General features: G+C 51.9%; 2 protein-coding genes across 3 annotated transcripts in view; both read left to right on the forward strand.

Moving 5' to 3' along the window:
* The first annotated feature begins 2 nt into the window (after positions 1-2).
* Positions 3-8224, forward strand: MND1 (meiotic nuclear divisions 1). Of its 2 annotated transcripts, none has more exons than XM_032955649.2 (8): positions 3-156; positions 3334-3399; positions 3789-3846; positions 4234-4382; positions 4592-4666; positions 5817-5931; positions 6583-6627; positions 6773-8224. In XM_032955649.2, the coding sequence occupies exons 2-8, from the start codon at positions 3376-3378 to the stop codon at positions 6877-6879; spliced, it is 573 nt and encodes a 190-aa protein (XP_032811540.2). In that variant the 5' UTR covers positions 3-156; positions 3334-3375; the 3' UTR covers positions 6880-8224. The 2 variants fall into 2 exon arrangements, with proteins under 2 accessions (XP_032811540.2, XP_032811539.2); XM_032955648.2 differs by lacking the exon at positions 3-156 and adding an exon at positions 1234-1320.
* A 3536-nt stretch (positions 8225-11760) lies between these two features.
* LOC116943024 (TBC1 domain family member 1-like) overlaps positions 11761-13399 on the forward strand; it is a 31815-nt gene continuing 30176 nt past the window's right edge. Inside the window, exon 1 of the mRNA XM_032955624.2 lies at positions 11761-11982. Within this exon, the coding sequence (XP_032811515.2) occupies positions 11935-11982 (48 nt within the window). The 5' untranslated portion in view covers positions 11761-11934. The remainder of the gene's footprint in view (positions 11983-13399) is intronic.

Here is a 13399-nt window from a genome sequence, read left to right on the forward strand (position 1 = left end):
ACCGCCTGCAGCAGGGCAAGGCAGTGCACAACCGGTTACTGCAGGGCACAGCAGGCTCCTGCACAGAACAGCGGGGCACAGCAGTGCACGGGAAGGTGCCGCAGGTTTCTGTAGGGCACAGCAGGGCTCGTGAAGCTGTGCGAATTACTTCCCACGGTAAACAACAGCTGAACTACAGCGGGAAACAGCTGGCATATGCGTATACGGCACAAACCCGCGACACGTTCATAGCATGCCCCACATACAGCCTGCTACACAGATAACCCACGACACGTCCATAGCATGCCCCACATACAGCCTGCTACACAGATAACCCGCGACACGTCCATAGCATGCCCCGCATACAGCCTGCTACACAGATAACCCGCGACACGTCCATAGCATGCCCCACATACAGCCTGCTACACAGATAACCCGCGACACGTCCATAGCATGCCCCACATACAGCCTGCTACACAGATAACAGCAGGCTATAGTTACAGCATGCCCACACAGCTCACGTGGTTGCTGGCAGATGCTGCTCCTGCTGTCGTCAAGTTATAGGTGCAGATGTTGTTCTGCTGTTGCTGACAAAAGGCTGTAGACGTTACCGTGTCCTGCTGTAGCCCGTGCTGTACTGGCTGTGTAGACGTTGCGGGGCTGTTACTATTGTTCAGTTGTAGCTTATACTGCCGTTCTTACACCGGGTGTACCGACAACAGCAGTGACAGCTGTCCTGGCCGTAGATGCTGCTATCTCTGCTGTAGATGATGCTGTTGTCGGGCTGTCTGGTGCTATGCGAACTCTAGTTGTATTGTAGTTGACAAAATAATGTTAGCCTGTTGGTGTTGTCCGTATGGAGCGAGTGTTGTTAGGCTGTCGTTGCTATCGGTAGCTGCTGCTGTCATGCTGCTGCGAGCGCTATGCCGACTGAGATGACTGTTGTTATTATCACGCTGTACTTGCGATGGTCGCTGTTGCCAGGCTCGATCCGCTGCTAGCTATGGCAGCTCTCGGCTGCGGCTGTTCCTGGCACCCCCCCCCCCCACACATGTGGCACATGCAAAACTATCCGATTATAAGTGCTCGCAGATTCGCGAAGAGTGGGCGCGTTTAAACTAAATAATTTCACATTATTAATTATTTGCCGAATATATATTGAACGCGATTTAAATGTCTTATTTTTTGCAATGTTTATAATTTTGTAAAACAGCTCTGGTCTTCCCAATATTCTACTATCAATAACGAATGTGCGGACGCGGAATCTGCGCGCTGCTGTGAGCAATGCAATAACACCCGCCAAATTCATAAGGGAGAGGAGAGTTTCCGTGAGGCAGAATGGTGCGTGTTGTGTCTCCTGTGTGTGTTGTGTGTGTTGTGTCTCCTGTGTGTGTTGTGTCTCCTGTGTGTGTTGTGTCTCCTGTGTGTGTTGTGTCTCCTGTGTGTGTTGTGTGTTGTGTCTCCTGTGTGTGTTGTGTGGTGTGTCTCCTGTGTGTGTTGTGTCTGTTGTGTCTCCTGTGTGTGTGGTGTGTGTTGTGTGTTGTGTCTCCTGTGTGTGTTGTGTGTTGTGTCTCCTGTGTGTTGTGTGTGTTGTGTCTCCTGTGTGTGTTGTGTCTCCTGTGTGTGTTGTGTGTGTTGTGTCTCCTGTGTGTGTTGTGTCTCCTGTGTGTGTTGTGTCTGTTGTGTGTTGTGTCTGTTGTGTGTGTTGTGTGTGGTGTGTCTCCTGTGTGTGTTGTGTCTGTTGTGTGTGTTGTGTATGTTGTGTGTGGTGTGTCTCCTGTGTGTGTTGTGTCTGTTGTGTGTGTTGTGTCTGTTGTGTGTGTTGTGTCTCCTGTGTGTGTTGTGTGTGTTGTGTCTCCTGTGTGTGTTGTGTCTGTTGTGTGTTGTGTCTCCTGTGTGTGTTGTCTGTTGTGTGTGTTGTGTCTCCTGTGTCTGTTGTGTCTGTTGTGTGTGGTGTGTGTGTTGTGTGTGTTGTGTCTCCTGTGTGTGTTGTGTCTCCCGTGTGTATTGTGTCTCCTGTGTGTGTTGTGTCTCCTGTGTGGTGTCTGTTGTGTTGTGTCTCCTGTGTGTGTTGTGTCTGTTGTGTGTGTTGTGTCTCTTGTGTGTGTTGTGTTTCCTGTGTGTGTTGTGCCTCCTGTGTGTTGTGTCTTCTGTGTCTCCTGTGTGTGTGTCTGTTGTGTCTTCTGTGTCTGTTGTGTCTCCTGTGTGTGGTGTCTCCTGTGTGTGTTGTGTCTTCTGTGTCTCCTGTGTGTGTGTCTGTTGTGTCTTCTGTGTCTGTTGTGTCTGTTGCGTCTCGTGTGTGGTGTCTCCTGTGTGTGTTGTGTCTCCTGTATGTTGTGTGTGTTGTGTATCCTGTGTGTTGTGTCTGTTGTGTGTGTTGTGTCTCCTGTGTGTGTTGTGTCTTCTGTGTGTGTTGTGTCTTCTGTGTGTGTTGTGTCTGTTGTGTGTTGTGTCTCCTGTGTGTGTTGTGTCTCCTGTGTGTGCTGTCTTCTGTGTCTCCTGTGTGTGTGTCTGTTGTGTCTTCTGTGTCTGTTGTGTCTCCTGTGTGTAGTGTCTCATGTGTGTGTTGTGTCTTCTGTGTCTCCTGTGTGTGTCTGTTGTCTTCTCTGTCTGTTGTGTCTGTCTGTTGTGTCTGTGTGTGTTGTGTTTCCTGTGTGTCTTGTGTCTGTTGTGTCTTCTGTGTCTGCTGCGTGTGCTGTGTCTCCTGTGTCTGCTTCGTCTGCTGTGCCTTTTTTGTCTTCTGCGTCTACCATTGGTCGCTGGCAACAGCAGGCCCGCTCCTTATGCCATCGCTTGCTGTTCCCAGGACTATGCGTGCTCAACAGTTGTGGCTGAGTGGGGGCAGCAGACAACAGCAGGGCTCTAAGGAGTACAGCAGTCAGCGTGCCGTCATAAACACACAGCTGTATCACACTTAATTGTACTGCTGTGCCAGCCTTAAGGTCATTGTTGCTGCGTCAGTCATAGGCTCGGTCATTGGCTTCGCTTATTGCTGTGCCAGTCATCATCCTATTGCCGTGTTCATTATAATCGCATTGCTGTGTCAGTCAAAAGCTTACTGCCGTGTTATAATTGCATTGCCGTGTTAGTCCTGAGTTCATTGCTTTGTCAGCCATCGGCTTTCCTGCTCTGTCAATTATTGCTTTGGGGTTATAATCAGCCGTGAGCTCGCTGATGCGTCCTTGAGCTCATTGTTGCGTAAGCTATCATTTTATTTTCTCTGTCGGTCATAAGCTCCTTGCTTGCGTGAGTTTGAAGCTCACTGCTGTTGTCAGTCTTTAGTCGTGGCACGCCTGCCCGGTGACCCGTGTCGGTGCCTCTCGCTGCAAATCGTCGACCTGTGTTTGTTTTCAGTCGAAGAAAAGGGGCCTGAGTTCGGAGGAAAAGCGAACGAAAATGATGGAGATATTTTTCGAAACGGTGTGTGGATTATTATAATTATGCCGGTCATGTTTACAATCTTTATATTGCGTCCTTGTCGTCCTTTGCTAAATGACGGCACCAACAACAATTGTCCAAGCTCTGCAGTCCTATAAATAACTAAATAAAACCTCAACACATTCGTCAATAACACTGTGGCCTGAAAAGGGAAAATATATAACAGGCGACGTTTTGGGAAAATAGCTCCAGTCATAGCATGTGTGCCAACGCAGTGTCACCAAATAATTTGTCTAAATATGAAGATTGTTTGATAGTCAAGCTGATATATTTTTAATTCTCAGTGTTATAAATTGGAAAAATCAAATGGAAGGCCAAATGTTGAGCTATGCGGTCTCAGAGGGTTCGGCGCTGTCCTTGTCCGTCTACAGAAGGACGTGTTCCAGCTGAAGGACTTGGAGAAGATCGCTCCACGGGAAAAGGGCATCAGTGCGTCCAGCTTAAACGCTCTTGCACTCCCCAAACAGCACTCATCATCTGCCTCCTCCTCCTCCATCATCATCATCATTGTCATCATTACACGGGCTGTGGCGTGGTGTGTGTATGACGCAGTGTGTGTGACTGCGGTGTGTGGCCGGTTTTCTGTGCCCAGTGTGTGTGACGCGATGTGTGCCTGGCACGGTGTGCGTGCCTGGCACGGTGTGCGTGACGTGGAGTGTGGCGTGCCACGTGACCCGGTACACAATGTGCGCCTGGCATGCTGAGTGACGTAATCTGTGTGATGCGATGTGTGACTTGCACGGTGTGTGTGATGCAATGTGTGTGATGCAGCATGTGTGACGTGGTGTGTGCGACGTGCCGTGTGCCCGTGCGCAGCTGCGATGTCGGTGAAGGACGTGCTGCAGAGCGTGGTGGACGATGCCTTGGTGGACACCGACCGCATCGGCACCTCCAACTACTACTGGGCCTTCCCCAGCAAGGCCCTGAACTCCCGGCAGAACAAGCTTATGGCCCTGGAGGCACAGGTGCCACCACTCGCCGCGTGTGTGGGGAAGTTAAATCGTCGTCATCGTCACCACCGTGGGGCGGTGACATGGCGGGGCGGTAGCACGCTAGGCAGTGCATGGGGCCAGCAGAGATTTACGAAACTGTCCAGACGTGCCGGGCCGCGTCTTGGAATGCCCTTGGGAAGGGAGCCGGGGTCGAACCTGTGTCTCTTCGTCTCGGCCCGCAGCTGAAAGAGGGGGAGGCGCGGCGCAAGGGCCTACAGGAGAGCGTGGTGAGGGCTACGGCGGGCCGGGAGGACACGGTGAGCGTCGTTTCTCGGCAGGCGGCATCCGACGGCGGTGAAGGCGGACATTCTGCACCGTTTTCGACAAAAACACGACAGCTGAAATCTCGCGCAATCCAACGCGTACATTTTAAAAGCGGAAGGAGCACGCGTTACGCATGAATGGGCACATCTCTGCACAAGTCTGAGTAATCTCCTGCTGCATACCTGAACAGTGAGGCATTGGTGCTCACCTTCCCGTTTATAACCCTGCAGAGCCAATAGTGGAAATTCCACGTTCCTTTGGCATGGGCGAAACTTGCCCGTAGGACGGCCACTGCTGACTTTCCCACAAAGTGGGTATTCATTTTATCGACCCCAGAGGAATGATGTAATTATTCATTATATGTAATTGTTGTTATAGCAATAAGTCAAAAAACATCTAAGTCTGTGCTCTCTGGTGTGCCAAGTGATGGAGCTTTGTGCTTGCCCAGTCCTGGTCAGCCTGGCTCACAAACTCAGTCCGTCTGATGCACGACGTTCGGGTCGCCTTTTTTGAAAACCTGAACGTAGAGTGAAAAGTAATATCCTATAAGTGACCATTATATAACCTGAGATGCGTGGCCCAAAACCTACTAAAATAACGCCTTTCTACACAACTAAGATACATTTATGCATACATATGGAGAATATTAACTTGGGCAGGTCATTTACTCACCAAAACTGGAGCACGTCAAGTGAGGTGATGCTGTGCTAAGGGGTTGGGGGGGTGAGGGATGGGCAGTAGGAGTGCCTGCCTCGCTTTGTGGGTCATCTAACGTAATAGCAAAACTAACGTGACGTAACCTGATAAAAACAAAGGTGTTAAGTTATGACGAACGCAATAACGGATCATTGTATAATATCGGGGTACGCCCGTAAACAAAAATGATGACTGGCTTAGTCAAACCCCCGCCAGTCCAAGACTTGAACTCACAATCGTTCTCACTATGAGCCGCTCGCCTTGCCGCTGAACCTGCTGGTCAAATAGAAGAAGTCCCTGTACAGCCGTCTGCTAAGGGCTCGGCTGCACTCGCAGCGGTGACGGTGTTACAGCTTGGGGGGGGGGGGCGTCTCACCACGGCCTGTGTGAGTATTGATGGTGCCGCCTTCCTTTGCCACTCTCATCGTCCCTTCTCGCTGGCCACAGGAGGAACGCGCCGAGCTGCTGCAGGAGCTGGCGCGGCTGCGCTCCTCCAAGGAGAAGCTGCAGGCTGAGCTGGATAAACATCGCGAGTGCGACCCCGAGGTCGTCAGCGGCCTCCGTGAGTGACTGAACACACGGTCCTTCTCACCGTGGCGGCTACGCTGCACGTGGCCGCCTGTGATCCAGCACTGTGGAGGCGTAGAGGGTTGGTGGAGTGGATACATGACAAAATGTTGCCAGACTCCCTTCCTATGAACATCGAGCTGCAATGTCCTCACTCGCCAGCCGAATGCAGTGCAGCAAAGTGTGGACGGATCGCTATCTGTTTCCATCTCTACGTGATAGCATATTGCCCCCTCGCACGTGTGGTTTTTCTCCAGGCGCTTTGGTTTCCTCTCACGTGTAAATACCCATTAATTGGGCGATAGCACCTTAATATATAGAGAACCACAGAGCTTGGGGGGGAATTTCGTGCCTATTCATTCATGGTTCCTCCTCGCACCTCTGAGTCATCCTCTATCTTCGAGAGGGAGCGCTGTGCAGCAGCGACAGAGCGCTATGAGTTGTCATTATTATTATTTGACCCAGTACTTCACTTCGGTAATTGTTGTCCATTGACGGAAGGTGGCGGGAGAAGCAAAGATGTGACAATGTGGAAGTTCAGTACAACAATGGAATTTTGCTGCACTGCCCTGTGCTGTTCACAGTGGCCTGTCACCTTGCTGTAAAGAGACATCATCATCTTCCTCTTCCCTCCTTCTCTCCGCAGGAAAAGAGAACGCGATAGCCAAGGATGCCGCTAACAGATGGACAGGTATCGTACTTATCTTGTCCACGTCAATAAGTGCTATGCTGGCTCACGAACAGCACTTACCCCAGAAGGCTGTTAAAGCTATAGGGGGCGATCTTTTTAATGTAAGCGTCTCTCTGTGCTTGTACTTTTCTTTTTGTGAGTGCAGACAATGTGTTCTCCATCAAGTCGTGGGCCAAGAGGAGGTTCGGGCTGGAGGAGGATCAACTGGACAAGTCCTTCGGGATTCCTGAGGAGTTTGACTACATCGAGTAACGATCGGGGATTTGTCCCAGCCGGCACACCATGTCCAGTATACCCCTCCTCTTGGCCGCGGCTACTCGTCGCAGCCAAAGTGGACAGCAGCATGAATCCCACGTGGAGCCCTCTTGATGAGTTGACGACACGTGGTGTTTTCCCGGTTGGCCCGTCTATTTCTCCGACGCGTGTTCATGCTGTACCGCATCGTCGTTCAGTGTGATGTCCGACGTTTCCTTCCACGCACCGGGAGCCAAATTCAGTTCCTGCAGAAGCTGTCGGCACGAGGACTGGAACGTCATCGACGCCGTTCCCTTCGTCTCCGCGCGCTTTCCCACATCTTTGACTTCCTAATTTAGACCTCGTCCCCTCCTCTGCTCCCATCTCTTCCAAGTGGTCACCTTGCCAGCGTGGAAGAGTAGGCCAACTACCGTCTAGAGCTACGGCCGGTGGAAGCAACGCCCGCCAGCAAGGGGCGTGTACAAGCCATTGCAGGGCTGCACCTGTGTCTCGACCAACTGCAGGCTCTGCCAGAAATTAATGAATCCCTGGTGACCACCAAAGCCTTTGACAGGCCACTTGCCTGTGGTGGACACGGTGGGTGGAGGTGGTGGGTGGAGGTAGCGGTGTTTCACTCCTTCCACACCCGTGCGTGGCGATTCTGCGACTCGCTCTGGGTGGTGGCTCTGACCCTGACCAAAACCTGAACCCTATCCGTGACCTTATCTCAAAACCCGATTCGCCTGACCCTTATCCTGCCCATCCTGTTGTACCCATACATAGTTGCGTCTCGATCGATTCAATTGGCAGCAACGGTGTTTTTAACAACGGGGGTGTTGTTCTGGGCTTTTCGCATTTGTGAGTGCTGGTTGTGAGGGCCTATAAGGACGCTTTTGTTTAAACATGTGTGTGCTCATATGTGTTCATGTGTGTTTTCACGGTTGCGCTATCTCTCCGATGCATTTTTCGGATCGTGCCGCTTACGTGTTGTTCGGGCACAGTGTCCGATGTTTCGGTCCGCATGCTGGCTAATTGTTCAGGAACTGAATCGCATCAGAGAGCTGCTGCGCGTGAGTGAGACTGCACCTCTGTGTTGATTGATCCATGGACCGGAGCAGACATTCAGCTGAGGTTCCAGCTCGGCACCATCGTTATTCTATCATCTGATATCTCCACTCTTTTCAAGAGGTTATCATTAATTCACTGTTGTTGGCCACGTAAAGGAATTGGGACCTCTAAGGTTACACCACCTCTGGTGGAACCGACAACATTAAATATCTGAAAACAAACTCAACACATTCTTCATTAACACTGTGTGTGCGGCCTTAAAATAAAACAAATGTAATAAAAGACGTTTCGGGCATTGGTCCTCCTCCGATGTAATATATTGACGAATATGTTGAGTTTTTTATTTGTTTAATTTTATTCACTGTGCTCGTACACCACTGTCCACGCAGCAGCAACCCCAACTCATTTGATAGTAAATGATCTGGCCCTGGGCTCATGGACATAAATATACCACGTGTAGATTCTAGCAGAAGGAAGGAAGCGATGACACGTGTGATGGCATCAGTGACCCTTAACATGATGACGTCTTGACCTTATCTTGTGTGGTTTTTTTTACGGGAGCGGTAGTGGAGTGCTTAGCACGCTCTGAACCTGGCAACCCAAAGTTAATTCCGCTCTCTGCCAACACCAGGGACGATTATCTGAATCAGTCCTGGGCGTCCCCTAGGTCAACTTGGCCTCAAATGAGTACCTGCTGCGATGTATAAACATCACTCGAGAGACAAAGGCGGCCAGGCGTGGTTCTGGCCGCCCACTCCTTCGTGTACCATGCCGGCCTTTATAGTTTCTTGCTAATATTACTTGCCCCCAACAGTTTGTTGAGACTATACGGCGGATATTTGTATTGATGGCAAACAAAGATAAACCTATTTCCATTGTTTGACTTTTACGAAATTCCTTTGAAATGTTGATGTTCATATCACCAGGTATAGTTGCAACCGTATCTCATGACCCTGTCCAGAATAGCAATGAGTAGGACATGCGCGTCACGGAGAAAGGAGGCATTTAATTATTTACTGTGAAGGCGCTGTCAGGCAAATGAGAAGGGGGCAGTCTTCACGAGAAGGCCTCAAGGTGCACCTAGCCTGGCACAAGCGTCATGTGAACGCGACCGCCACTTTGTTGTTGGTGTGTGCGGCCAGATTTGCAGAACTTTACTGATGTCACCGAGCACAAGTTTTGGATGCGTCTTTCCAACACGTCTTATTATTCTTGGAATGTGGTGCTAATCTCTATCCAAACCGGCTCAAGCTTCTTATAAATCTCCTCGCCGCCCGCTGTGAAAACAGACGCTCACTCCTGCTCGCTGCTGCCTTTCTTCCCTCCTCCCACATCATCATCACCGCCCTCTCGTCATCTCCGTCATCTCGGCCCGGTCATTCATCCTCTCTTCCTACTGCTCTTCTTGAGCTGTGCCCTCGTCTTTGTCCGTCTTGGGGGACTACCATCCCGGCATCCCTTCCCTCTCCCATCCGTTTCTCCGTGTGCCGAGCGTTACGTTATTGCCTTCTCTACTACTCCTCCTCCTCACGTACAACGTGTTGTTATATTCACGGTATGCGGGCATGCCCCGGGCGTGTGTTTGCGGGGGTGTGTGTGTTGCAGTGTTCATATACACCGGCTCCAGTTTAACAGCAGAGATCTCACTCCGAATCAGTCGAGCGGCAATATCTTTTCATCGGTTGCGTAACACTGTGTGGAAGCTACCTGGTCTGTCGCTCCGCACTAAGCTTCAGGTCTTCTCGGCCACGGTCATTCCCTCCCTTCTCTACGCTTGCGAAACGTGGACCCCCCTAATGGAACATCTTCGCCGGTTAGAAACATTTAGGCTGGCCTGCCTACGAACCATCCTGGGTTTGACCAGATTGGATTGTGTGAGGAGCTCACAAATCCTTGAAAGATCTGGGCAAGGTCCCATCGGTGAGCTCCTCCGGCGGGCAAGGCTGCGATGGCTGGGTCATGTAACCCGCATGCCCAGCCACCGCATGCCGATACAGCTTTTGTTCGGCCGGATCGAGGGGGCTAAACGGGCGCGGCACGGGCTAGAGAAGAGATGGAGTGATGTGGTACAGGAGGACGTGGAGCTGAGTGGACTTGCCGATGACTGGTACCAGCGGTGTCAAGATCGGCCTCTGTGGAGGAGGCTCGTGAAGGACGCTACTGGGCAGTTGGAGGTAGTCGCCCTCCAACAACAACGGAGGGCGGAGGAGCGACGCTCACAACAACGAGCGGAGCGCTGGGTGGCTAAAGCACAGCAGGTTGGCACAGTAGGGGGCACAGGTGGTGCATCAGCCAGTCATCTCAGTCAGTCGACCCGTGGCACCTGGGTCTGTCCCGTGACCTGCCAGCTGGCGTTCGACGCTCCACGTGGCCTCAAGGTGCACATGTCCTGGCACAAGCGTCGTGGTGACGTCACCGCCACTTAGTGGCGAATGGCGGTTGTTATATACACAATGCCTTAAACTGAGTACCTGGTGCGCCGTGTGTAATCATCGACACTGGGGAGACAAAGGGGGCCGGGCGTGGTGTTGGTCACCCACCCCCTCGTTACCTCGTGTGCCGTGCCGGCCTTCGTAGGTGCTCGCCAATCGCACTTGCGCCAAAACCCTGTTAAAGGCGACATGGGGACATTTTTTTGCAGTATTCATTGCAGGAATACTATGGTGTGTTTAAAAAAAAAGTACCGTGCGATGTGTCTGTGAGTCATGAGAGACGAAAGACTGCTGATGGGTTTAGGGTTAGGTCCCGGTTGCTGATGCACTTTAGTGCGCCCCTTTGAAACGTTGGCATTAACCATTAACCATGCCATGTCCTCAGGGTGCCTTCGTCTGGCTCTATGAGATATTGGCATTCCACATCATTGTGCATCATCAGTCGTGAAATATCCACTGCTGGATGAGAACCTGCCCCCAAATCCGTCGCCATCTGTCACGGTCATACGAGTCCATTCCATCGCTCCGTCTCCACGGGGAGCGCTCCTCTCGGTTGGTGATCGCTCCGCTGGCTCCTGCGTCGCCCTTAGTCACGATGACAATTCGTAGGCGCCAGTCCCTTGCTTTACGAACGTCTCCCGGTGGCTTGTCGGTCATGGGGGCCTATGTGGCCATACCGCACCTACCTGCTCAGTGGCGACTTGCTTTGTGTACATCATTGCTCTACACTTGACGTTCGCCGTGGCTAGAAATCGAACTCAGGTACCCGAGTTCCTAGCCCAGTGCGCTAACCACTGCGCCACCTCTCCACAGCGTGTTGTGATTGATGTCGAGTCTCGTTGGGATGTCGGAGCTCGCACGTGTCCATGCGCGATGGAAAATGCACGCAGCCCGCAGCGCGCAGCTCGATCGTGGAATTTGTGGAATGAACCGGCCGTTAAAGTGACTCTATAATGGTCCTCTTTAATCCGTGAATTCCTCACCGAGTCTCACAATCCCGGTGATTTTGACTTATTTTGTATCTATCATCATTGAATCATTCATTATCCATACATTATAATTGATGATCGTCATATATGTATTAATTATTTAAATTATTTTGCACCGTGCGTAGCCAACCGTGCTAATACATCAATCACTCATCTACCCATCCATAATAATCCAACAATCACCCACCACATCCATTCATCGCAAATACATTTCCATAAATCATCATCAAATCATGTGGCATCCACTACCATCATCCGTCACTCGTCTCCCCGTGCCATCGTTCCCTTCATGATGCGAGTGGCTGGATGGCAGTGGGCGCGGTGTGCTCGCTCACCTTGGCGCACGAGGGTCTCAGGTGAGCGCGGAGAGGGGGAGGGAGGAGTAAGAGGAGGAAACGAGAGGGAGGGAGTGTTCCGAGAGGGAGAGAGAGAGGCGGGTCCTGCTCTTTGTGCTCAAAGTCATCGCCATCGCCTGGATTACTTCGCGAAAGCGCCGTGCTCTCTCGCTCTCCCGGGAGAGGAGAAGGGAGAGGGAGGGGATAGCAGAGAGGCAAAAGGAGAGGATAGCGTCCCTCGGAGCCACCATGAGCCAGCTCGCGAGCAAGTTGCGCACACTGGCGCAGAGACGAGAGGTGAGTGGGTGGCTCATAGCGACTCACTCCGACCATACACTCACTCGTAGCGACTATACAGACTCGTAGCGACTCACTCCGACTATAAAACAACGATGCTCTGTATATACTTAAACTTTTTTGGAGCAAGTGCTGTCAGCGAGCATAGCACACAAGGGGTGCCTTTGTCTCCTCAGTGGGGATGTTTACACACCACACCAGGTACTCATGTGAGGCTGAGTCGACTTAGGGGAGGTCCAGAACCGGTTCAGATAATCGTCACTGGTGTGAGCGGGAATGGAACTCGATTCGCCGGGTTCGTAGCGTAGCGCGCTCACCGTTACTCTACCGCGCCTCTTTAATGCCTACACACATCCTCATATACACACACACAGACCTACACACCACATTCATACACAGGCCGACTCACGCAGGCACACGTACGTATCCACACGCCGACTGGCGCGCACACAGACAAGGATAAAGATCCTCCATATAGCCTTAACAGACTGTAGGGGCAAGTGCTGTTAGCGTGCACCTATGAAGGCCGGAACGGTACACGAGGGGGTGGGTGGCCAGCACCACGCCCGACCTCCTTTGTCTCCCTAGTGGCAATGTTTACACACCGCACCAGGTACTCATTTGAGGCTGAGTCGACCTAGGGGAGGCCCGGGACCGGTTCAGATAATCGTCACTGTTGTTGACCGTGAGCGGGAATCGAACCCAGGTCGCCAGGTTCATAGCGCAGCGCGCTAACCGCTACACTATCGCTCCCCACACACAGACACACACACGTACACGCACACACACACAGACACGCACACACAGACGCACACATACACGCGGGCGTGCACACAGGGCGCCTTAACGTATCCGCCTCGGGACATCTCCGTGAATGTGATTCAAATATACACACGCGCAAGCATCTCTGTGTGCAGTCCATCTCATCTCCATCTCATCTTCATCTCATCATCTCCGGAGCCGCGTGACGATGGCAGCCTCGTCACGTGGTGCGCGCCCGTGTACAGTGCCGCTCACTTTACCTGCGAGTCCGGCTCTCACCTGTCTGAGCCTGTGAGCGTGAACCTGTGTCTGAAGCGCACGTGTCCCTCACGTCGTGTCCCTCACCTGTGTCTCACCTGTGTCTCACCTGTGTCTCACCTGTGTCTCACCTGTGTCTCACCTGCGTGTCACCTGTCCCTCACCTGTGTCTCACCTGCGTGTCACCTGTGTCTACACCTCACCTGTGTATCTGAACCTATGTCTGAACCTCGCCTTTCTTACCTTTCTCTCAGCTGTATTATGCCTGTCTGATTCTCACCTTTGTCTCACCTGTGTATCTCACCTGTCTGTCTGCATCTCTGCGTTTCACCTGCGTATCTAATCTGTGTCTAACATGTGTATCTGAATCTCACCTGTGTATCTCACCTGTCTGTCT

This window comes from Petromyzon marinus, chromosome 16 (genome assembly GCF_048934315.1).
Source record: "Petromyzon marinus isolate PM22_M1 ecotype Great Lakes invasive population chromosome 16, UKy_Petmar_22M1.pri1.0, whole genome shotgun sequence".
NCBI lineage: Eukaryota > Metazoa > Chordata > Hyperoartia > Petromyzontiformes > Petromyzontidae > Petromyzon > Petromyzon marinus.

Coding starts and splice junctions, on each gene's coding strand:
- MND1 (XM_032955648.2), top strand. Junction 4,383..4,591: donor TTATGGCCCTGGAGGCACAG/GTGCCACCACTC, acceptor CTCGGCCCGCAG/CTGAAAGAGGGGGAGGCGCG. Junction 5,932..6,582: donor CGAGGTCGTCAGCGGCCTCC/GTGAGTGACTGA, acceptor TTCTCTCCGCAG/GAAAAGAGAACGCGATAGCC.